The sequence below is a fragment of the Leptinotarsa decemlineata genome, unplaced genomic scaffold (genome assembly GCF_025532065.1).
Source record: "Leptinotarsa decemlineata unplaced genomic scaffold, Ldec_3_MD MMD2_tig00001019_RagTag_RagTag, whole genome shotgun sequence".
Classification (NCBI taxonomy): Eukaryota; Metazoa; Arthropoda; class Insecta; order Coleoptera; family Chrysomelidae; genus Leptinotarsa; species Leptinotarsa decemlineata.
In genome coordinates this window covers 1,032,351-1,058,076 of record NW_027412557.1, presented here as the reverse complement: position 1 = coordinate 1,058,076, position 25,726 = coordinate 1,032,351, and the positions used below count along the sequence as shown (strand labels likewise).

Sequence of the window (25,726 nt, the reverse complement as noted above, 5' to 3'; positions counted from 1 at the left end):
CTTTCAAGTGTCGAATTGTGAGCTACCGAGTGGACAGTGAAAACCACCACATGGATTACCCAACATTCTTCAATGAAATTAAGCAGAAAGTAGTGAAACTACTCGAAGAAGTGTTGGATATCCATAAATGCATGAAAGTGAACATGGAAGTGTTTGGGCGGTACAGTCTGCAAACTAAGGATCTTTCAGACATCAAATCATTTAATAGTCCCAATGAAGTAATTGATCAATCGAATGATTTGGATGTGGTTTATAGCAGTTTTGCAGATAGTTTAACTGTTAAAGCAGCGGAATTTCAAGATCGGGATTCAGGTATGTGATCTAGTCAAAATGTTGATGATGATGGACTTATAGAGAAAACCTATATTTTCAGGTTGGACCATTGAGAAAATTTTGTACTTGGAGGTGAATATCAACAAGTATAGCCCCTTCGGAGGGTCTTCATACATCAAATTGCCAAGGTTCATCGAATTGAAGAAAAGTGTGGTGAATGTTCTTAATCAAGATCAGTGCTGCTTTGCGTGGGCTGTGACTTCAGCTTTATACCCTGCCAGTCAGAAACTTAATGAAATTTCATCATATCCCCACTTCTCAACCGTCTTGAATGTAGCAGGTATGGAATTTCCAGTTAAGTTGAAAGATATTCCTAAGTTTGAGGTTATGAACGATTGCTCTATCAATGTTTATGGGTTGGAAAATGTTTTTAAAAATGGTAGAATTGAATATGAAGTTGTGGGTCCGTTACACTATTCTAAACGTAGATTAAATAGTCATGTTAATCTGTTGATTATTACAGATGATTCTGGTAATAGTCATTATTGTTGGATTAAGGATTTATCGAGACTAGTATCATCACAAATATCTGCCCGTGGTCATAAAAAGTATTTTTGTGATGGTTGTTTATTGTACTTTGATAATGAACGAACTTTATTGCGACATCAGTTGAATGATTGTAATCACATATCGACAACGACACCATCCACAAATTTCAGGGTTGATAAATTTGGTAAAAGGGTACCTGAGAATATTTTGAAATTTGAAAATATCGAGAAACAGTTGAGGGTTCCATTCGTTGTATATGCTGATTTCGAATCTATTCTGAAACCAGTGCATACTAATGAGCCAAATCCTGCTAACTCTTATACAAATCGAACATATCTTCATGAACCATATGCTTTTTCTTACCTCATAAAGTGCTCTTTTGATGATTCTATATCTAAATTTGTACTATATAGAGGTGCTGATGCAGCTAAAGTGTTTGTGTCAAACTTGGAGGCTGATGTCACCAATATTTATCACAAATATTTGAAGAAAGTCATTCCAATGAGTCCATTGACTGATGAGGAAGAGCATGATTTCAATATTGCCGCCACATGTGGTATATGTGGAGAACCATTTGGTGATGGTGATATTAAGGTGCGTGACCACTGCCATCTAACGGGGAAAAAAAGAAATGGAGCTGCACATAGTATTTGTAACCTCAATTTCAAATTGCCCAACTTTATACCCATAATTTTTCATAATCTCAGTGGGTATGACTGTCATTTGTTCATAAAAGAGTTATGCACAAACAAAACAAAAGTTGATGTCATTGCTCAAACTAAAGAAAAGTATGTTTCCTTCACGAAACATATAATTATGGAGAGAATAGTAGATCACAATGGAGTGACGAAAAATAAGTTTTTGAAATTAAGGTTCATCGATAGTTTTAAATTTATGGCTGCTTCCCTTCAAGAGTTAGGTGACAATTTAGATGAAAAACATTTTGTGGAAACAAGAAAATATTTTCCGGAACAGGATAAATTCAAACTTATGAGGCAGAAAGGTGTTTTTCCGTACAGTTTTATCGATTCTTTAGATAAATTAAATTATTCTAGTATACCATCAAAGGTGGACTTTTATGATAAATTAAATGAAAAACATGTTTCTGATGAGGATTATGATAGAGTAAAGCAGGTATGGAACACATTCAATTGTCAAGATTTGGGTGAATATTCTGACATATACCTAAAATCTGATGTTCTACTGTTGTGCGATATTTTTGAAAATTTTAGAAATATGAGTTTAGATACATATAAATTGGATCCTGCTCACTATTTCACTTCTCCAGGTCTTTCTTGGGATGCTATGTTGAAGTATACGGGTGTCAACTTGGAATTATTAACTGATATCGATATGGTGCATTTTCTCCAAAACGGTATACGTGGTGGTGTAAGCCAGTGTTCGGAGAGAAAGCATATTGCAAACAATCAGTTTCTTCCAAATTATAATCCCGAAGAACCTTCATCTTTCATAATGTATTTGGATGCAACAAATCTGTATGGTCATAGCATGTCTCAATCATTACCTTTTGGTGGGTTCACTTGGTTGACCGCCAGTGAAATATGTCAGTTGGATATCAATAGTATTCCAGATGATAGCCCCCAAGGATACATACTTGAAGTAGATGTGCATTATCCTGTCGAGTTACACGATCTACATTCGGATTTACCATTTTTGGTTGAAAGTATTATACCACCTGGTTCAAAGTCCAAAATACCCAAACTTATTCCTAATTTGAATGATAAAAAGAAATATATCGTTCATTATAGGAATTTGAAACAAGCGGTCCGTAATGGTTTGATGGTGATGAAAACTCATAGAATTCTCAGATTCAATCAGTCACCGTGGCTGAAAAAATATATCGATTTAAATACAAATTTGAGAAATAAGGCTACCAATAAGTTTGAGAAGGGTTACTTCAAATTGAATATAAATTCCATATTTGGCAAAACGATGGAAAATGTAAACAATAGAAGAGACATTCGAATTGTCACACATTGGGAATCCATAAGAAGAGGTATGGGTGCCAATGCTTTGATAGCTCGTCCCAATTTCAAAACATTATCCATATTTTCGGAAGACTTTGTCGTCATACATATGGATAAAGTTAAGGTTTGTTATAATAAACCATTGTATTTGGGGTTCAGTATATTGGATATGTCGAAAACAGTCATTTATGATTTTTTCTATGATGTCATCAAAAAACATTACGGACCACAAGCTTCTCTTCTCTATACCGATACGGATTCTTTGATACTGAAAATAATGACGGATAATTTTTATAATTTTATGATTGCAAATGTTGACAAATTTGACACTTCTAACTATAGGTTGGGTAATAAATTCAATGTGCCAGTTAGCAAATCGGTGATTGGAAATATGAAGGATGAACTTCCGAGTGATCCCATCATCAGTTTCCATGGCACCGGTGCGAAAGCATATCATGTACAAAGTGTGTCTGATGAAATAAAGAAAGCAAAAGGTATTAAAAAATCCGTTATAAAAAATCAAATTTCAATTGAAGATTACATTAGGATTGTTGAAACAGGCGGTATAATATTTAGAAAGATGAATGTATTCAGGAGTGATTTACATGATATTTACACGTTGATGTGCAATAAAGTCGCGCTATCACATAATGATGATAAGCGATTCATCATTCCTAATACCACCAAGACATTACCTTGGGGCCACAACGATATTGAATTCTATCAGACAAGTTCCGAACAAAATTTAAGAATTCTTTTGAATGTACTGAAAGATGAAAACAGTATAAGTGACAAGAAATTAAATTTACTCATTGCCTTATTGGAAGAGCAATCGAGTAATTGAATTTTTTCACTCATTATCTGGTTTGTTCAACAAATTGTAAAATTCATACTTGTCGAATATTTCAAACGAATTATCCTACCCCACTTCCACCCCCACTCCCATTCCCACCCGAAGTGGTAGGGAGCATACGGCTATAAAACATGAGGAGGAGGCCACAGTTCATCATTCGATTGCAGTCTTCCTTCGAAAGAAGCAGCCAACCTGAGATACCTGCCAGCCAACTTAGTTGAAAATTCCAAGCAGCTTGATGTAAGTACACACTTCCATACTATTTATATTATATTGTCTAATATTTTCATTTTCTCTTTCTAGAATCATGTCTTTTCTGAGGAATGCTCTGATGACCCCGATTACCACTCTCAGTGAGAGACAGTTGGAGGATGTAGAGCGGAGGAGGGTGGTTGTCCTACAGGACATCATGGTACAACCACCAGCTGCAACACCAGCTGCAGCTCCCATTCCACCACCGGGGATGACTTCCACCCAGGAAGTGGCGGCTCCCATTCCACCACCGGGGATGACTTCCACCCAGGAAGTGGCGGCTCCTGACTTGAAGTTCTTTTTCGAGGACTTCAAACCAACCCCCGAGGAGGAGGAGATTGACCCCCCACCAACTTTGTCGACATTCAGTGGACCAACTTCTTCGTCAGCACCCCAAATTGAAGATTTACTGAATGTCTACAACCCGGACCTGGACGAGTCTCTGGCGGATTTATCGCATCTTCAAAGCTTCTTATCGCCCATCGAACCATTATCCCCCATCGATTCAGGGGATGAGTTCGAGAAACCGGTGAAGAGGGCCAAGAAGATGAAGAAGTCCGCACCTGTGAAGAAGTCCGCACCTGTGAAGAAGTCCGTACCTGTGAAGGCATCCAAAGCCAAAGGTGGGAGGGGTGGTAAGTTGAGTGCTTTTCGCAAAAAGTGTGAAAAGAACTCTCCTTACGGTGGTTGGCCTACAGCACCCCTTCCAGTGATGGAGGTGCAGAACTTGGTGGAAGTCGTCGCCCAGGTCCATCGGGATGCGTCACCCCCTCCAGTCACCCCCCAGGTCCATCGGAATGCGTCACCCCCTCCAGTCACCCCCCAGGTACGTGTTGAGCATTCCGAACAAGAGGTTGGCCCGGAAAATGTCCTTTCACAGACTGTGGTAGAGGGTAATAAACTCAAAGAGTCTATTACCTATGCACAGTCTGTGAAAAAGAGATATTTGAGGGAAAAGAAGGTTGTGGATGGTTCTGATTCCAGAAAAAGGGCCTTGATGGCGGATATTTCCACCATCGAGGCCCAGAAACTGGAATTAGAGAAGCGACTCTCTATGCTTAGGGCGAAACTTCAAGAAGAAGATTCGCAACAAGCAAAGAGTTTGGCTTACATCCAAAAATATGGACCTCTTGTTCAGGAATGGGATGCCATGTGCCAGGGGTTCCTTAATACCTAACCCCTTTTGTAAATATATTTTTGTTTAGTTTAAGTTAGATGTAAGTTTAGAATAAAAAAATTGTAATTTTAGGAATATAATGAAAACTTGCATGTTAATTTTAAGGTTATGAATGTTATGAATGAAAAAATAAAATAAGGAATATTGGAGTGCATATCTATTTTGGTTGTTGCACACAAAATACTGCGTGGTTGGGGCAGTATTTATTCCTTCATTCTAGTCATTTTCTAGTCACATGTAGTATATAGAATAAAATTAGTTAAATAGAATAATTGTATAGAATTTCCATCATTTGAAAGTGTGTGAATTGTAAAATAGTTATTTTTTCTAGAGAATAAATAAAAGTGATTCTAGTAATGCTCTGAGTATAATTCCAAAACCTTTTGACACTTCTCTCATCATTACTTCTCTCAACATTATTCAAACAAATTTCATTTATGTGAATGTGTAAAAATGAAATCATGAATCTAATGAATATTATATTGGATTAATTCCCCAATTCTCACATCAATACTTGAATAAATAACCTAGTGGGTCTTTATTTTTCACATATTCCCCTTCCCTTACTCTACCCCACTTTCTTCAAATCATATAAATAAGATTGTATTCTCAATATTCTTCAACTTGTTCGTTCATCATGAATCAAGCAACACCAATTATTCGGGAAGCTGATTCCACCAGTGAACCTCATTTTGCCCCACCAGAGAATTGGTCCTATGGTGACATTCAAGTTGCTGTAGTTGATTCAACATCTCCCGATGATGAATTCGATGGGTATTCAGATACAACAATAGAGCTGAATGAAGAACAAGATGTAACCTCAGACGAAGATGAGTTTGAACATGATGAATTTGCCAGCCCAGAACTTGTGGATCAACTGTGGCTTGAAGATCATCAAATCGCTCCACCAAATATCATCGTGGTGGTTGATTCTCCCGAACCTGACATCATCATTATAGATGATGATGATGATGATGATCAGGTAGGTTAGGTTAGGTTTTCCTCGGAGTGCACATAGTACCTGGTTGGTGCACACGGAATGCTGCGTGGATGGGGCAGCATTCAACCTAACCACTCTTTTTGGTAGTAGTGAAAAAAATAGGGCTATATCGGTACACCCTTGCGGTGAAACGTTAGTTGTTTCGCTATAAAACGAACTAATTAGAAAATGGAAACAGTTAATCATTATCTTTGAATATCTTTGGAACATTATTTTAATAATGTTGATAAAAATTCGTATCATAAAGAAATTTCAAGCAATGTATATTCGGATAAGTAACGAAGGGAAAGGTTGTATAGGCGATCGCAAAGTGATCGCTTCGCGGCCTGGGGCGCTCAACATCCACCACTTGCATCCGGGGCGCGTTTTTTGCGACCCCCACCTCCCCCCCACTCTGCCTCCCACTATACCCCCTCCTGTGCAAGAGTATAAATGTAGGAGTTCCTCAATGTAATCTTCAGTTGAGTAGCTATCGTCAGCATGTCAACATACCAGGAAGCCGATTCCACGACCGGACCCCAGGCGGAAGAACCTACAGCGCCACTCCCGGATCTTCAGTTGGAGGATTCCGATATGGAGAATCCAGATATGGAGGCCGATTCAACCACCACGCCTCATCACCCTTCCACATCTTCGGTCCAGGTACTGCATGTGACCAGTACCGAAGACCACTCCGAAGACTCGAGCAGCTCGGATGATGATGATGACGATCTCTGGGACGACGACGCATTTGCGGAGGAAATGGCGTTTTCTGAGGGTTCGGTGATGTGGCAGTACTTCCCCCGACCCGATGACAGCGACGACGACGACGACTTGTAATCCTTTCCTTTTTTTTTCCTATTTTTTTCCCTATTTCACCCATCCTTTATCCTTCCTCGGAGTACACATTTTGTTTGGTTGGTGTACACGAGACACTGCGTGGTTGGGGCAGTGTCTACCTCCCTCTCTCCTTTCCACCTTTGAAATAAATATTCTGAATTACAATACCAATTACTCTTATTGACTACTCTGAATAAACACCCCTCGAATTTGAAATATTGTCTCATGAAAATTATATTTCCAAATCTTGACATGAATTCTGCAATTGTTCAGATAAGAGAGAGCTAGTATGTTATCAAACAGATTCAAATCCACTCGGACGCTTAAACAATCATTTTTCAATGTGATTTATTTTACAAAGATAAGATATTCAGAGAACTTACATATTCTATAACACATTTGTGCATACCTCATATGTATATGGATGTACATTTTAGAGGTATATCCATATATTACAAACTACTCTTCGTATGATTATGTGACACTCAAAATATTCTATTTCTTTGACTGAGTGATCAATCTTATTATTAGATATCTACACTTTGTTTGTAGCTCTGAAAAGAGCTGTATTTTTGTTGACCCGAAAGTCCACGGTAACTGCTCCGCAGATGGGGTGTTGTTGCAATCTCATTATGAGATATCTACTCTTTGTTTAAATAATGTAGCCCTGAAAAGGGCTGTTTTTTTTGTTGACCCGAAGGTCCACGGTTACATCTCCAGAGGTGGGGTGTTGTTACATATGATACAGACGGCTATTCTCCTAAAGTTGGTCAAAGGCCTATCACATGCTTTACACCATGTTTGCCCCATCTCCATGAAGCGGGCGGTGTAATGAATGTCGACGTGCTCATAATACCCTCCATTGTTATTCCGCACAGAATAAAAGCGGAAGCAACACCAACACAACTTCTCTATTTCACCGTCAATCGTTTTGATCCTGACATGGCTATCCGTTACACAATACAAATCTAACGGATCATCCAATGTCTCAGTGATATTCAACCACTCAACATTGCCAATAACTACTCCGCTGTCGTCAGTCTCGTGAGTCGAATCTGTTGCGATACCTTCATCTTCTTCTTCAACAAGACCTTCTTCATCATCATCAATGTCTAAATCCCCAACACCTTGCTCAATTGCCTCATCGTCTTCGATATTTAAGCCACCTTCTGCACCTTGCTCATTCACCTCATACTGCATATCTCCACCATCATTTTCTTCGTCAACACCCACTATCTGTCCAACGTCTTCAAACTCTTCCACCAGCTCATGGTTATTAATATCTCTCTGAGATAATAATGCTAACACAGCAGCTCTCTGGGCAGACATATTAATGTATTCTTGTGGTGATACTTGAATACTGACTGAAGTTTACAATCACTCACCGATTTTTATATGATTTTTGACAGTGGTGGTGGTAGCTCCCTCCACTCTACTCCACTCTTCACGGTACCTGTTTATAAGAGGGAAACATGGGAGCGTGAGAGTGTAGTTAAATTCATCGATTGAATATTTGTACATCTATCAGTGAATATGTCTTTCCCTAAAGAGTGGGATACAAAACCGACAATACGCGGCTTTCCAATCAAAATTGGCAAACATATAATGTGTTACAACTGCCATGGGTATTGGCCTGAAACATATATCAACCCATGTACCGGCCTGTGTCGTAGATGTGTTGTGGCAAGGAATCCAGACCCACTTCGGAAGAGGATAAATGGTTCAACTCTAGAAGTAAGTGACTACCGCCAGCAGTGCAGAGAATGTTCGAAAGAGATTATGTGTAATAATATGGGCATTTCAAGGAATATATGCATAAATTGTGTAGCGACTTGCGATACATTAGTCCAGCGATGTCTACAATGTGGTGAATATAGTGTGGATTGTTGGAACAATTTATGCAGTGCTTGTAGAAATGATTGGCAATTGTGTGAGAATGTCGGCCAATTTCACCCCAACAGAGATGTCCACTTTCGAGAGTGCTGGTGTCTAACCCATGAAGAGCGGATAGAGAGACGGAGGATTCATGGAAATCTTATGCTAACATACACATCTTGAAGTGATTTCAATATGTTGAATTTATGAAAAATAAAACCAATAGTTTACATATTACTTGCATCATTTCTAAGGTTATTATTCTATTTAGTTTTTAATAAATAAAACAATTTTAATACACTATTTTTTTATTTTTTATCTAATATTGAGTACAATCATGATAATGTCATTACACTAAAGAATTTTCATCGATCCATGAGTTGTGATCTTCAGAGAACCCCAGCCACTTTACATAGAGGCGATGTCCTTTTCTTTTTAAAACTCGCTCCACCAAATACGTATTGGGATCTTTCGTTTTATTCAACTCCAGCCCATAAAAACAGCCTTTGATTGGTTGCCCATTCACATCTTCTAATGCATAAGTTATAGGTTCTGTATTATTAACTTTCACAACTTTGAATATTTCAGCTGTAAAATTTGCTGTATAACCTTTATCGAATGCATTTTTATATTTGCTGATTCGAACACTATCCCCAATTTTAAACGTATTTTTTTTACGTTTCACATGTGGACTCTTAGATTCGGCATACATTGACAATTTAGTAGACTGTTTCACATCTGCAGGTTTCATACCAATCGTACGATGAACTTTGTTGTTATACTGACGAGTAATTCTAGGAAGAATGTTCAACCACTTGTAATGACCTTGAAGTGAAAACTCCTTATAAAGCCAACTCTTCAATGTTCTGATTACTCGTTCTGCAATTGCAGCTTTTTTTGTGCTGAATGTTGAGTAATGATTGATGTTGTGTTTCTTCATTAACGATGAGAATTTCGAATTATAGAACTCAGTACCATGATCAGATTGTAAATTTTTTGGAGTATATTTAGCATCTTTCAACACGCTTGCCATAGCTGCAGTAACTGAATCACCAGTTTTATTCTTCAACGGCCTTGACCATACAAACTTTGAATAACAGTTGATAACTATAAGGATGTACCTACATCCCTCATTTTCTTTAGAATATGGTTGCATTTCCATCAAATCCATCTGCCACAAGTCAGAAAAACCCTTTATTATTGTCTTCCGACGGGGGAAATTTCGACGCGCCGGCTTGTGTATTTCTTTCACAACCTGCCATTTTGCATTACTCATATTACTGCTCTAAGACTTCTTCAAGATGATAAAATTGAGGAATCACTTTTCTACTGTTCAGGTGCAAGTGTAACGATTGACTATTAAACTTCAATGACTCGCTCAGTAAAAGTATCAACCAACTTAGCTATTACGTCAGTTCGCTTTTCCACATTACTCAATTGATCAGCTAATGCAGAAGTGATGAGTGCATTTTTGTCAATGATTATTTGCACCTCATTATGTTTTGAATCAATATGTTTTCCGATGTTACGTAGCGTTGATGCAATGAATTCTTGGAAATACTTCAGAGTTGTCTCATTGACTTTTCTAATGTGATCGTCAACATATCCTTTAGTAACAGAATCTTTACTGTCTACAGGTTCACCAACATTTTGAAACCGCTTATTCTGAATATCATAATCACCATTTGGTGTGAGAATGAATCCAACACCAGATCTTCCAACTATTGGTTTACTAACACCACCTCTTCTACGACCAAATTTATCAATTGTGGTATGCATAGTTAGATCGTTTGTGATCGACTGAGCCAGTTTCACACATCATGTTCATGATATTGCGGTCAATAGACTAATCCTTCTTCACGTAATTCCTCAATTATGGCTAATATTTCATTATCATGTCCGGTATGTCCAGCCAGTCGTGAACTCCAAAGTAGTCGAAGGCGATCAATCAATTCTTCGAGTTCATTCCAATAAACATAATCTGTATGCTTATTTCTGATATATTTTTTCTGGGTGGGTATTTTGATCATGCCAGCACCTTCTCTACTAGGGTTTCCATTGGATAATAATGGTAGGATTATTTCTCTATATTTCTTCCAATTATTCGATAGAAGACCTTGTTTTCTCTCATTGTATTTATATGCAGCCTTTGTTAATTTGAGTATATCACCATATGTGGTCATATCGGAAGAGGGGATATTTCTCGATGGTACTTTCATGAATATCAAGTTATATAGTTTTGGAGTGCCCTGATAAGAGCCAATAGTTTTACCATTTTTCATAAACACAATTTTCTCATCGATAAATTCCACATCAGCTACTCCCATTTGTAAATTTCCCGTTTCAGTGTTCATGTGTACTCCAAAGACTGTATCGTAAGAGGGATTTCCTGATAGTAACTTTTTTATATGCTTTTGTACTTCATCACCATCATCGAATACATTAGGTGATTGTGAATCTAAAGTTGTCAATTGAGAGGTTTGAAGATCCTTCGAGGAAGCCCCTTCAAATTTCGGTTTCCACTCACTTTCAATTATAGTTTTGGCTGTTAATGGTGTAGCAGGCTTTGTTTTCTGCATCACTTGATTCATTTGAGATGCTCCTTCAGTATTGGCAGATATTACTTTCAAAGGTGTTATTATTGGCTCATAGATCCTCTCGAGTGCTGATTGATCACCTAGACGACTACTTTTGATATAATTGAATTTCTTCCGAACGGCATCCGTTGCTTCAATTAACTTTCTTTTTAAACATATTTCATCATCATTTTTTCCCTCCATAATTCACTCCAAGAATTTGTATAATGAAGTGTTATCTCCACTATCTAGCACTCAAGTGATTCAATTCTTCAAGAACGTCAAGGATATATGAAAGCGTCGAATCCTTTTCGATAACGTCCATTTACCACTTCTCGATCCTTATCAATTACTAAAAATCCATATTTATCTTCCCAACATCTCGCACACATATCTTGAAATTGCTTATATGTTACATCTGGTGATACATGGTCGGAAAAAATATGATTGAGATTCATATCATCTTGTTTGAACATTACGATAAAATTTGCATTATCTCGTATCAATTGCTTCGGAACTCGTGAATATGTTTGGGCTAAATAGAAACAATCCACATTTTTATGACGACCCATACTGAAATATGATCGTATAACATCCTGTTTCTCGCACATAACATCATCAAAAATGAATATCGAATCAGGTTTGGCGTCTGAAGGCTCTACTATTTCACCTGCATTATTGGCAAAAGTGTAAAAACCCAACCCTTCGATTGGAGATAATACTTCACGTAAATACTCGTATTTAGGTTGATAAAGAGACTTTGAATAAAGATAAACATTTGCGAATCGTAATCCTAGAGGATGCGTTAGCAAAGAAATCATAACATTTGTCTTGCCACAGTTAGAAGGTCCAATAATCAGGCCGCGAATAGAAAGTGGAAGTAAAGATCCGTGACGTTGTTTGACACCGCTTCCCGATCCACCACCCACTTTTTCATCGAAATTATCGATGGAAAATTGCTGCTTCTGCTTCAATATGCGCATTGTATGACAGTTGGAGACTATATAAGCAGGGTTCCACATCGATTCCTTTATTTAAATAGGGGTTATGAGTCGATGCAGATCTACTGAATTGCATTCAAATAAAACTGGTAGAGGATTGATCAATTCCCTCATCAATAATCTACCATTTGAATTACACTTACCTGGCTATCAGTATTGCGGTCCGGGCACCAAATTGCAGAAAAGATTGTTGAGAGGTGATTCGGGTGTCAATCAGCTGGATTTTGCATGCAAAAAACACGATATTGCATATTCACAGAACCCCGATAATCTTGCAGCTAGACACATAGCGGATAAGGAGCTTGCAGAAAGTGCTTGGAATCGTGTCAAAGCAAAAGACGCTACTATTGGAGAAAAAGGAGCTGCTTGGCTAGTTACGAATATAATGAAAGGGAAACGCCGATTTGGTATGGGTTGTGACTCATCTCCCAAGCAGTCACACATTCCGAAGAAAAAGCGTTCTATTAAGAAAAAAAAAGTTAAAAAAATATTGAAAGCTTCTAAGGTGATAGCTTTTGGTTCTGGGATCGTTCAGAAAGTGCGTGATGTTCTACACAAAGCGGGTGGAAGTGAATTTGTTGTCAAAAATTCTAAAAGAGCAGCTGAAATTGCACTCAAAGCAGCACGCAAATATATGAGGGCTGCAGGTGGGAAAAAGAAAATTCGCACACCGCGAATCATACCGATTCCTAAAATTGGTGGAATACTACCACTCATTCCAATTTTTGCTGGTTTATCAGCACTAGGTAGTTTAGCCGGTGCTACTGCTGGTATAACGAAAGCAGTTCAAGCAGCAAAAGCGAGTAGGGAGCAGTTGAGTGAGACAAATCGCCATAATAAACACATGGAGGCAATTGCTATAGGTAAACAAGGAAGTGGTATCTACTTGAAGCCTTACCGCAAAGGATTAGGAGTCTATTTGAAACCTCAAAATTCAAAAAACTCATAAATTTGCTACCTAAAAGAGCTCTCTCCAATATCGACCTCAACTATTACGCTAAGAAAATGACGATTCCATATTTTCGGGGGGTATATATGCGTGACGATTTACCAAAATCAGGACCACTCCGATATGAATCTGCCATAGTAAATTTGGATAGTCGACATGGTCAAGGGACACATTGGGTAGCATATAGAAAAAGGGGAACTTCGATAAAATATTTTGATAGTTTTGGCGATTTACCCCCTCCCAAAGAACTGATTCACTATTTTTATATGGGTTCGAATCCTATCAATACTATCACATATAACTATAAGCGTGAACAACGATTCAACACAGTATGGTGTGGCCATTTGTGTTTGAAGTTTCTTCAGAACAAGACATGGAGTTAACACCAGTACAGGATAGGGAGAGTATCAAGAGGATGAGTCATTCATTGATCGCATATTCCAGAGTACGCACTTTACAAAAAATGAGTAAAGAACAACTCGCTGATATGCCGAAAGAGGTGTTGATTGGGTGTGCATCACATGAAATTGCATCTGTATGGGATAAGTTACCACAAAACCTACAAAATGATATTGATGTCTTGAAGTATCAGTACTGTCAAGAGCATTACAATGATTCCAGCGGTAGCAGTAGTAATTCCGATATGAATGATGGTCCACCTACAAGAAAAATTTTTTGTTGTTATTGTAAAGTGAATGATGTAAATGTAGTCACACATAATGATATGGATAGACCACCGAAAAAGCGACGATTGGTCCACAATTTCTGCTGTCAGCAATAAAAAGACATGAATCATCGAAAATTCGTCAGTCATGTCACGCACGTTTTCATTGTCGGGATACTCTAGCGAGTTGAGTGCCAACTTCTACCCACCCATCGAATTGGATACCAATAGTAATTATGGTCTGGGATTACATGGTTTCTACTCCTACAATTCCATATTCAATGTAGATGCTAAGAATAATGTTATCGGCTATTCGAAGACAATTATCTCACCCCCCACTATTATAAAAATTCCACCTGGGGCATATGAAATTGATGAAATTAATAAGGTGATTCAAAGATTCATGAAATCCAAAGAAGTGCAACTAGAAAATGGAATTGAAGAAAATATCGACGAAGTATTTCTCCTACGTGCAAACAACAACACTCTGAAATGTGAAATGCGATCGAAATATTACATTCATCTCAAACATGAAAACAGCATTGCTGAACTTCTAGGATTCGATGACAATGTTTTCAATTGTGGTGAAATACATGAATCAACATTGCCCGTGAATATCAATAAGGTGAGGATTATTCGTGTGGATTGTAATGTCACAGCTGGAGCATATTCGAATGGCGATGAAATCCATAGCATCTTTGAATTTGATATTGATGTAGAGCCCGGTTACAAACTCACCAAGGAGCCACAAAATATTATTTATATGCCAATCCGACCTGGTGGTCGTCAGTACCTCGACAATATCACTCTTCGCATATTGGATGATAATGGTAATCTGATCAATTTCAATGGTGAAAAAATAATAGTCAAATTGGAATTGATAAAGCTATAATAATCATCATTTCTCATATATTTATTCACAACATCGACGACAGTCATTAGTAACAATCATCGTTTCTCATACGTTGATTCAGAACATCGATGACTGTCATTAGTGTATCATAAAGAAAATGAGTAAAGGAAGCATCGATAAGTTTGGTCGCAGAAGTAAGGCAGTTTCAAATACTGTTTTGCGTGGGCAGCCTGGAGTTGGTTTCAAATTAACAACCGATGGAAACTTTGATATGGAAAATAAACGTTTGAAAAATATAGCAGAGCCTGAAGAGAGTACGGATTGTGTTAATCGAGGATATGTCGGTTTTTACATCTCAAAGATGAGAGGAGAATTAGATACTGATATTGACAAAATTAATTTGAAATTAGATGGAGTAGAAAAATATTCCGTATCAGTGAGGGAAGATCTCATTACGCTTGGACTGAAATTAGTAGAATTTGTAAAAAAGTATGAGCATATGGATAAGGATATCAAATCGCTGCAATCTGATTTGAAAAAACAACCCTCGATAAGCATTCAAACGATCGAGCAAAAACGATGGTGAGCGATGATCATCTGTGAAAAAAGTCAATATAAAGCTGAAGTTGATCAAATTGTTACTCAGTATTTGTTACTTCCTAACGCTGAGCAGGTGATATTCATTGATGGAACTATAAATTCTGCGATTATCGTTTCTAAAAATGGGGTTGTGCTTCAATAGTCAGCGATTGCCGCAGCGGCAGCAGTTGAGTCAGCATAATGTATTTGGTGGAGGTTATGATCATGTGCATTTAAAGAAGCGAAAATCCAGCAGTCGATTCATTCCACGTATATCTGCCAAACGGTCAAGATATAGAATAAGTGCTAGTAGCCTGAACTTTCTCAAATCTATTGGCTTGAAGGTGCGATATAAAAAATAGTAATAACATGGCGACAATCACCACAAGTGATAAATTGGAAGTGTTCGAGGAGCCCATGTTCGACCATTCCCTCATCAGCCTTCATGAGCATACATATAAGCCGTATGGTTCACCATATTACAAAAATTCAGATGAAATACGAATTCCAATCAATTATCAAGATCTCATACTCGATATTGCAGATAGTTACATTTATATCGAGGGGAAGTTCACACCATCTGATGCCACAAAGCGGTGCTACCTATCCAATAATGCTCTCGCCTTTCTCTTCGACGAAATTCGCTATGAAATGGGTGGTGAGCAAGTGGTTGTTGTTCGAAAACCTGGCATAACTACCACAATGAAAACGATGATATCATTTGGAAAAACGCATGCAAATTCGCTACTACCGATAGGATGGGGACTCGATGTGAATAAACAAGATATATTCGATCCCGTTAGCAATGTATTTAGTGGTAAATTACCCTTGAAGTATCTCATGGGTTTTGCTGAAGATTACAATAAGGGGATAATGAATGTGAAGCAGGAGCTCATTTTGATTATAGCTCGCTCATTCAAAAATTCATTCATTGGGGAAGTCGATGCAGATTTGGAAATCAATAAAATAGAATGGAGAATCAGGCACATTGTGCCGGAAGATCGACAGAAACTGAAACTATTGAATCGCATAAATAAAAATGGTAATAATGCTAAAGTGAAGGTGGCTTATCGTATGTGGGACCTTTATGAATTACCCACACTTCGTGATACATCCTCGGATATATGGGCGGTGAAGACAACCAGCAGCCTCGAAAGACCACGATATATCATCATCGGCTTTCAAAACACCGACCAATCCGAAAATATGTCAAAAGATGTAACGAAATTCACACATGTGAATATTAATAATATTCGACTATCTCTGAACTCTGAAGTATACCCATATGAGCGTTGGAATCTGGATTTCGACAAGAAGTTAGATTCATCAGCTTACTATGCATATGAAAACTTCCAACGTAGCTACTATTATAAAACTATGAGTGAACCGATGATGGATATTGGTAGCTTTCGCAACAACCCACTATTCATTATCGACTGCTCCCATCAACCCGAAGCTATGAAGTCATCCACTGTCGACATCAAAATAGAATTCGAAACACGCAAGGTGAAGTTTCCAGCAAACACCAAAGTATATGCACTCATCCTCCACGATGCTGTTCTATCATATAATGCTCTTAATGGCTCTGTTCAAACTGGATTGTAATAAGATTGACATGTAATATGCTATGAAATATTCGATATTGATGAATAATAAAACACTCAATAATTATGTTATATCTTTTATTCACCAAACAATTAGATACAAACAAATATGGATTGAAACATTATTTTATTCACAAACATATACAACAGATTTCAAATATTTACAACACCATCATTTATCGCTTCTTCCAGTTGCGGGTTGGGACTCTGTGGTTCCAATTGATATTTCTCTATGATATTTTGCGGTAGGTAGGTGCATATGTCTTGAAGAAAATGTTTCAAGTCTGCTTCAATTATTAACTCACAGAACTCATCCAAATTTCTACTCCCATATGAATATTTATGACACAATGCCACACCGAGTTCATACTTCTCACTAAGCTCCAAAAGTTTTCGCACCTCTTCAGCATCGTAACATACACTCAAATCATAATTTGATGAATGTAGAGCATCAAAACTCAGATCAGCCATCTCCCAAGCCATTTTTCTTATGGCGGAATCCAAATCCACTGCTTCCGGCCACTCTTGGGCTGAATATTGCATCCACATATTTATAGAATGGTGAGTTCTGAAAATTCATAAATGGCATTCATTAGTTTGCAAATAATATAAAAAAAAATACTCACTTGAAATCTGACTATGTCTATGAAGTGACCAAGTTGATACATATTTTATATTAATCTACCATATTTTCACTATTTACAAAAAAAATCATAATTTCAAAATGTTCAATCTAAAACATTGAATTTCATCAATGATCGGGTTTTAGCACCAGGATAATCCTGCGAACTTTGACCCATATAAGTAAGTGTGAATTTGGCTTTGGATGAATTCACTTCACGAATGAAGTCTTCTGGTAATTGCTCTGTGACACGTTTTGGAAGCCATGCTTTAAAAGGAGTATCACTTTCCTCATCCAATAAAACTACTTGAATTGATTTACCATATCGTGTGGAATACATTGACATTTTTTCTATTTTATATTCTTTATCAATAACCAGAGCGTTTATAGGTTTCTGCTCTAAAGCTTCACTTTGTTGAATTATAGAAAAATTAATTTTTTCAATGTCAAATTTCAAATTATCCATATTCATAAATATAGTGAAATTACGGTTAATTAAAATAAAATATATATTCACCTCACTGACGAAAACGCCCTCTCGGATGGGTTGATACTCGTTGTCTTCACTTTGGAATTCGACAAATACTTCTGTTTACCTATTTGGGTATTTTAGAGTGTCTAAACTGAATGTGGAAGCATGATATTCTGAACTTATATAGGAATTACCAACAAGGGAGGGGGCAACGCCGAACCCCACTGTTCAAGGTTATATTCTGTGCACGTCACGATTTCATTCAAGGTCAACATGCAATGCCACAGAGCAAGCTCAAGGTAGTCGAAGTGTCGAACGTCAAGGTCAAACCCCACACTCAAGGTCAAACACCGCATTCAATCTCATACTATGTGTACGACGTTCAAGGTTAGGTGAGGTCATACGATATTCTGAACTTATATAGGAATTACCAACAAGGGAGGGGACAACGCCGAACGCCCACTGTTCAAGGTTATATTCTGTACACGTCACGATTTCTTTCAAGGTCAACATTCAATGCCATGGAGCAAGCTCAAGGTAGTCGAAGTGTCGAACGTCAAGGTCAAACCCCACACTCAAGGTCAAACACCGCATTCAAGCTCATACTACGTGTACGACGTTCAAGGTTAGGTGACGTCATTCAAGGTCGTGTGACGTCTCAAGGTCAAAAGGGGTGGGGGGAGGCGTTCAGTCGGCATTAGCACCCTACTCCCATCAAACCAACAACTCATAGAACACTAACTTAACTAAACATAACATTAACAAAGGGTCCAGTTCAGATGAAAACGAAGTGGAAACGTTATCACGCCAGGTCACTTTCATGTGAATTGAACTATTTGTTTACATAGAAAAGACGCGTAAGAGACAAGTCTGCATCAAATCTCCGCCGGACGTTCGTTTTTTGTGAAGCGGCACTAAGGTAACTAACGTATTTATTTGATGAGGGATGATATCGTTATAGTTTCTAATTAACACATTATATTATGATATATGAAAATGTATTTATCTTTCACTATCATCAAATATATTGGGTAAAGAGGTACTTGATGAGTAGAATTAGAACCCCTTACGTAGAACGAATTTAATTGAAAATCTTTTCCCAAACCAGAAAACATAGTGTTTTTTCGATTTTTGCCTTAGAGGTAGTGTTTTTGTTATGTAGTGAAAAAAGTGCTTTGACTAGAATAATGAGAAGTAGTACGTGTAAGAGGATTATTCACTTCAAACCTGACAATTTGAATCATTTTCAAATGCAGTAGCATCAACAGCTGATACAATGTTTTATATACGTCATTGATTCCAATGGCGTATTTGCTTTTTCAGCTGCAGGAAAATCCGGAAAAACCTGCAGCACCACATCATCTGAAAATCTTGATCTGCCAATATCCCCTCTCGTATAAAATAAATGTAGAAAGTCTCCAGAGGCTCCACCAAATCCACTGCATCGCCAGAACCCTTAGTGACACGACTATCGTCAAAATTAAACCAATCCGTTTCGTCTTTGACTAAGGCGTAATAATGAGCAGATTCAACGCCAGAACCAAAGTGAATAATGACTGCATGAAGATTATAATAGTGGTCTGCTAGATTGAAGTGTTCATCTATTTCGAACCTTCGTAAGAGTTTGGTGCTTCCGTCAGATGTTGAGTCATGTTTGAAAATCATCAGTGTTATTATTAGATTGACTGGTGCCTCAGCTATACTTGTTTTCTCATAACGGTCAGTTAGTTTGGCGCATGTTTGGCAATACAATCGATCATCACTTCCATTTCCAGATGATTTAACAATAAGCTTTGCACGGACTGGTTATTAGTCAAATTAGGAAATGCTAGTTGAAGTTCCAGAAATTCACATTCGTTTTTGCTACCTCTTGGATATATACTACAAAGTAAAAAAGTGAGGATTTTTCCAGCAAGAGATTTACAAACACAAGACGAGATAGACTGTACGGAATCATTCAATTCAGAGTGGTTAGAAGCATTGCAAGAGCGGTATTCCAAGAATTCGGAACAATCCTCTTGTTGTCATAATGAGTATCTAGTAGATTTCAAAGACTCCAGAAAATCGGTTGGAGGGAAAGATGACACATTCTTACGAAACTGCAGCTGCATGAACAGGTGTTTGACTTTGGTGAATCAATGTGGATGTATTTTCAAAAACTCACCTCAATCTGGGTATAAACATATCGATGGGTTCACTTTATATAAAAAACACAAATATAATCTTTAGAATTCTCATATACAGTAAAATGACGATGACCACAGCTCATATTTATCGAAAAACGAACTTCTTATTCATATCAAGTGATATGATGACCAGAAAAACTTAACTTGAAAAAAAGGTTGACGAGTCAAGCTGTTTTTATGTGATTCATTGTTACTTTTATAGTTACTTCATGAATTCATTGAATCAACTTTTTCCAACTGCCCTATTTGCTGTATTGTTTTTCTTTTTTTGTTATTTCTCGGGTTTTTAAACAAAACTGAAACTATGCTTTTCAAAACTTCATGTTCTTATTACTTTGATTTGAATCATATTTTGCGATAATATAAGACAGCGATGAGTTGATGCAGTGGTTGTACGCCTCACGTTCCAAAGATAGTGATATTGAATTCTCATTTGGCTTTGAAGTCCATATTCTGTTTCAAGTTAGCCACTTTTCCAAATTTCGATCATTTATATCACATCAAAATTTCATTTTGAATCAAGGTAACTAACTGATTGTTCCACAATTCATCATTTTTCACACAGTATGTTTTGGCATGAAGGAGCTGCCTTGCAGCTGCTAATCGAAAGCACGAAAAGGAGTGTAAGACATGGTTCTCTAAACATGACAGAAATTGTCTCATCTAGCATACCGACAAATCAGCTATAGTCAAACATGCACTCAAAGAAGGCACTCACTTTATCTCGTTCGAAGAGACACAAGTAAACTCAGAATTAATATCCAACAGTAATAGGGAGATGACAAAAATTCATAAACATTGAGGTAATCTGAATCGAAAGAAAGAAGAACTAAAAATAAATATAGTCTAGATACCCCACTGAATTGCAAACGAATCAGACCATTTATTCAATCAATAATAACGATGCCTAACACACCACCGATAAAACTGGAGACGCAGACATTGAACGAAGTCGTTTAGGCTGTGACGATAACTAGAGCTTCGTATCCTTTGTCTCGCCGCAAAACATCATTGATCGTTTCAAAACTCTTATTAAAAGGGCATATAAAAGCAGAGAACTAGTCTTATTGGAGCTCTTGTTATTCACTATAACTCAAAAATATCCTCTTAAGATATCTAACAAATATTGGTCAATGAATTCGTTGGTGAGGATGAAAATTCACAAAATTATGATCCCTATCTCCAAGCAGAAACGTCTGATGTTTCTATTCCGGCGGTTTGAATATTGATATTTCCCTTCAACCACCGAAGACTTCACTCGGATCACTTTGTTGAACTTTTCGTTCTGATCATAGGAGTCTTTGGAGGTATTATACCTCTACCACCCTCTTATCTTAACAACCAGTCGAAATTCTAGCTATGCAAATTCAGAAGATTGTCATTCTTGGTTCATTGCGTCTGCTGAGTGTTTTTTTTTTCAAATATACTGAAAAATAGTTAAAGGGTAACTAAAGGGTGATTCTATTTTTGAATTTTAAGATCGTACGGCGTGTAATAAAATAACAGATGGTCTGAAAAATGCAGAATATTTTCCTTATCAATGTTAATCAATTCCAAAGACATTATTTTTCTCGCGCTCTCGCGATTACCGATTGGTGGCGCAATTGCTATTTTAGCTGTTAAAACTTTCAGCACCCCCATGTAACCAAATATATCAATTTACCGTAAGAATCAGTGAAAACAAATCTGCATCCAAAGAATCGTTGGAGTTAAACACACCTGACCATTAGACGAATGGGACAACATCAAAGAAAATAAAGAAATTATCAACAATAACGATTTCAGAGAAGACAGGTGAGATCCTGAAATTATATTTCAAAGTTCTCACCCTCCATAGAGTCGTTTGAAGTTGCCTACACAACATTTCATACAGAAATATATTTTCGCTGATATAATAATGATAAGATTTAATTTGCGGATTTACGAAATGAATATAAATAGAAGTGACCCAAACAGGATATCGCAATATAAATACGTTAAATATATAAACAAGTTACAAGCTCATCTTCGTGTCTTGACCCGTGAGTAATACACCTGAGGCCAACTTATCGTCATCGGAAGATAAACGTAATATAAAATATCCGCATCACTCATTGACTGATATCCACTCTCATGATCATTTTCACAGACAGAAGAAATCTATTAGTCATCATTGTTTGGAATTTATTCAAAACAATTGTTCGAAAACTAACTAGCAAATATGATATTAATTCTGATTTTTGGACGAAATTCCAATAAATTTAATGAAGGAATTGATGATATTAGTTAAGATGGGTTTTCAGAACGAAATTATATGAATACGATACCAGGTCATATAAGAATATCAAAACTGAACAATTGAAAAATGTATTTGACTCAGTTTTAACTGAAATTCAAAAGAACCAAGTTCTTCAATGTTGTCAAAATATTTTTAAATGAGATAAACACAATTCCATGTAGAGATGTGGAATGAAGGTGATCAGATGAGTAATAAATTCTCAGTATCGGTTATTTGGTCATTTCGCTGATACCAAATACATACACCTGGTTTTCATTTGTAATTATTACGTGAAAGAAAAAACACGGTCTTTTTTATAGGATTTTTGACGTAATTCTGTTTCCACATAGGTCTCACTTCCACAATTTCTAAATTTTCGAAGATATTCAAGAACCTTCGTCATGTACCTGTCTCAAAAATTCCGAGATTTTCTCACTTATTATGGGGCCATTCTCCAGGACATACTGGACTTCTTTGATCTATGGAACCGAATTTGTAACAAGAAAAATCGGCTTGGTTTGAACTTACTTTTACGAATAAAATTGTATAGTATATTTAATTCGTAATCTTCACAGCTTATTTTCCAAATCTAAATTGACGTATGAGCCGTTTCGAAATCCACTTTCGTGTTTTCAGGTAAAACTTCATAGTAAGGCTTTCAATTAACAGTTTGCAAAACCGCGCCACGTGTCCACTATAATACATATTGCTTTTTCAGAAATGTTTATAACTACAGTATTTATTGGATATTCAGCAAGTGTTGACCAGATCCATCTTACCACTTTCTCACATCTTATTTGGTAAATCCTAGACTTTTCTTTTATCGTCTTTCCTTTTTCCATCACCTTGCCTTTAGGGTTGACCAACATCTGTTAGACGGTATCAGCAGTTTTGAAAGCCATTTTATATTTGAGTTTTTCAAAATTTTTAACAAAGTAAATGAGTAAAATGTTCACCTTTCCATGAAATACATCCCTGCAACCAGGTGTGTTTTTCATGGACAAGAGCCTTCAGATGATACAATGAATATAATTCTTGGGAATTCATATCACAACTGCGAGCTGGCCAATTATGAGATCTCGCACGTCCAATCCAATAACTAGTGGATAGGTGAAGTTGAGATGTTGACGAGAAAAAACACTAAAATGAGCCCAGTTGTGATCTCACAAAAAGTCCATGTAAGGATCATCTGTTGATCTTCTTGTGAAAAAATTACCTAATTAGGTAGTCAACAATATGACTACCTAATCAGTTCAACGAAAATCTTTTCTTTTTTTTATTGATTACAAGTACACCATGGTGTCTGGACAAGTCACATAAAATACACATATATGACATATATAAATTGTAAATTATAAATTATTTACAACGTAAAATTACAACATAATTACTAACACGTGACATATGAAACAAAATTCAAAAGTGAAACATAAACATATTAAAGTCCATATAGATTATTAACAAATCTGTAAGTCATATTTATAAATAAGAGTTGCAGAAAATGAGTTTCTACAACAACGTGGTAATGGCAACCATGGAAAATTTGCCTCGTTTGTAAATGAAATATTTGTTGAAATAAATATTGTGTGTCATCAAATACCACCTACAAAACATCAATTTTGGATGTAAATACTGAGGCAGAAGAGCTTGGATCCGTTGTAGGTAATAAGAACATGACTTCAAAATGCAGTACAATCTTCCTGGTAGTATGTATAGGATCTTCTTCTAGTGCATTGGGTAGAGCTTGTAGTTTAGGCGTTGTTACAGTTTTACTTAATTTTTCATGGAGCGTTCTGAATGTTTCATTACATGAAATTACTCTATTCGGATATCTATCATGATGAATTATTTGTGATTCTTTCGCATACTATTTGCCAATTCATGAATGAAGTGCATGTTAGTGAAATTATTCATGACGGAATCACTGCTAATCGACAACTCTGAATTTGACTGATATTACAATACAATTGTCACTGTCATTTGGTCTTCAAACCAGATGACTAGGTACTCGATTGAGGTTGTCAATAGTTTATTATAAAAGCAGATGAATGTACATTTTTCAATAGTAAACCTATTGAAACCTAATTGGTTACAGATTTCAATTCAGTTGCCTTCCAAAACGCCCCTGAACTTTTTGAATTAAATTACTAGCTTGAGAATAGTTAAAAGTAAGTGTAGATAAAAAATCAATCTAATTATCTAAAAGAACAATAAGTTTAGGCCGGTCTCAACTTACCTACACTGTAGCGTAATGTACTAATACTGACTGACGGATATAATCCAACGCCCTTCGTGGTATTATCCCGAGGAGTCTTCTAACAGGTGTCAGTCCATCAACCTACGGTGTAAGTAAGTTGAGACTGGCCTGAACGAATTGTTCTTTCAAATAATTTTATCTACAGCCAGTCTTCAAGTATACCCACTCACGTCATGTGAAAAAAAAACTATTTTTTTCCATGATATGCAATAGAGTAACTTAATTATTTTCTCGAATACGAAACTAGATATGAAAAAAATACCGGAGACCAAAAAGTTCTGTATTGAGTTGTTTGCTCTGAATAAAAAAGGAAACCATTTAAAAAGGCAGGATCATACTTTTTCTCATAACATTGGCTGTGGATTAGTTATCGACGAAGAAGTCAAGAATTCTGTTAAGAGAACAGTACACTCTTTATACATAAAAAATGAAATACCTACATTAAATAAAGTTTTGTCAGTTAATCGTGAAGAGAGTGTTTTCCTAATAAGAGAAGAACTGAATTATGGAAGAAATTTCAACAGCGGAACTTCACTTTTCGAAAATAAGATAGAAAGAGCATAGAGAATGAACTATTTGAGAGAAATAAAGTAAGTCAGAACACTGGGTGGATCTATTTTTTATTTGGATGAAACATGGGTCAATGAGTCATACCGTCTCGACGGTTTGACAAGACCAGAACATCAAAAGTGGAAGACAAGGTTGGTCCACTGGTTTTCAAATCCCAGTTGGAAAATGTCATCGTAAGTTCATCACTCATATAGGCAGCAATGACGAATTCGTGAAAGATGAATTGATGCTGTTTGAATCGAAGAAAAATGGGGATTATCAAAAAATGGATGCCACAGTATTCGAAGAATGGTTTAAAAACATAATTGAAAAACTTCCGCAGGGATCCGTGATAGTCAGGATAAAGCAAG

At 36.8% G+C, this 25,726-nt stretch overlaps 1 protein-coding gene across 1 annotated transcript; it reads left to right on the top strand.

Moving 5' to 3' along the window:
- Window positions 1-3,770: 3,770 nt before the first annotated feature.
- LOC141482275 (uncharacterized) lies at window positions 3,771-5,092 on the top strand. Its single transcript, XM_074175288.1, has 2 exons — window positions 3,771-3,903; window positions 3,967-5,092. Exon 2 carries the CDS (start codon window positions 3,971-3,973, stop codon window positions 5,090-5,092), a length of 1,122 nt encoding a protein of 373 aa, XP_074031389.1. The 5' UTR covers window positions 3,771-3,903; window positions 3,967-3,970.
- Window positions 5,093-25,726: the final 20,634 nt, after the last annotated feature.

Bases quoted from the DNA above. Each gene is read 5' to 3' on its own strand.
- LOC141482275 (XM_074175288.1), top strand. From the start codon at position 3,971: ATGTCTTTTCTGAGGAATGCTCTGATGACCCCGATTACCACTCTCAGT.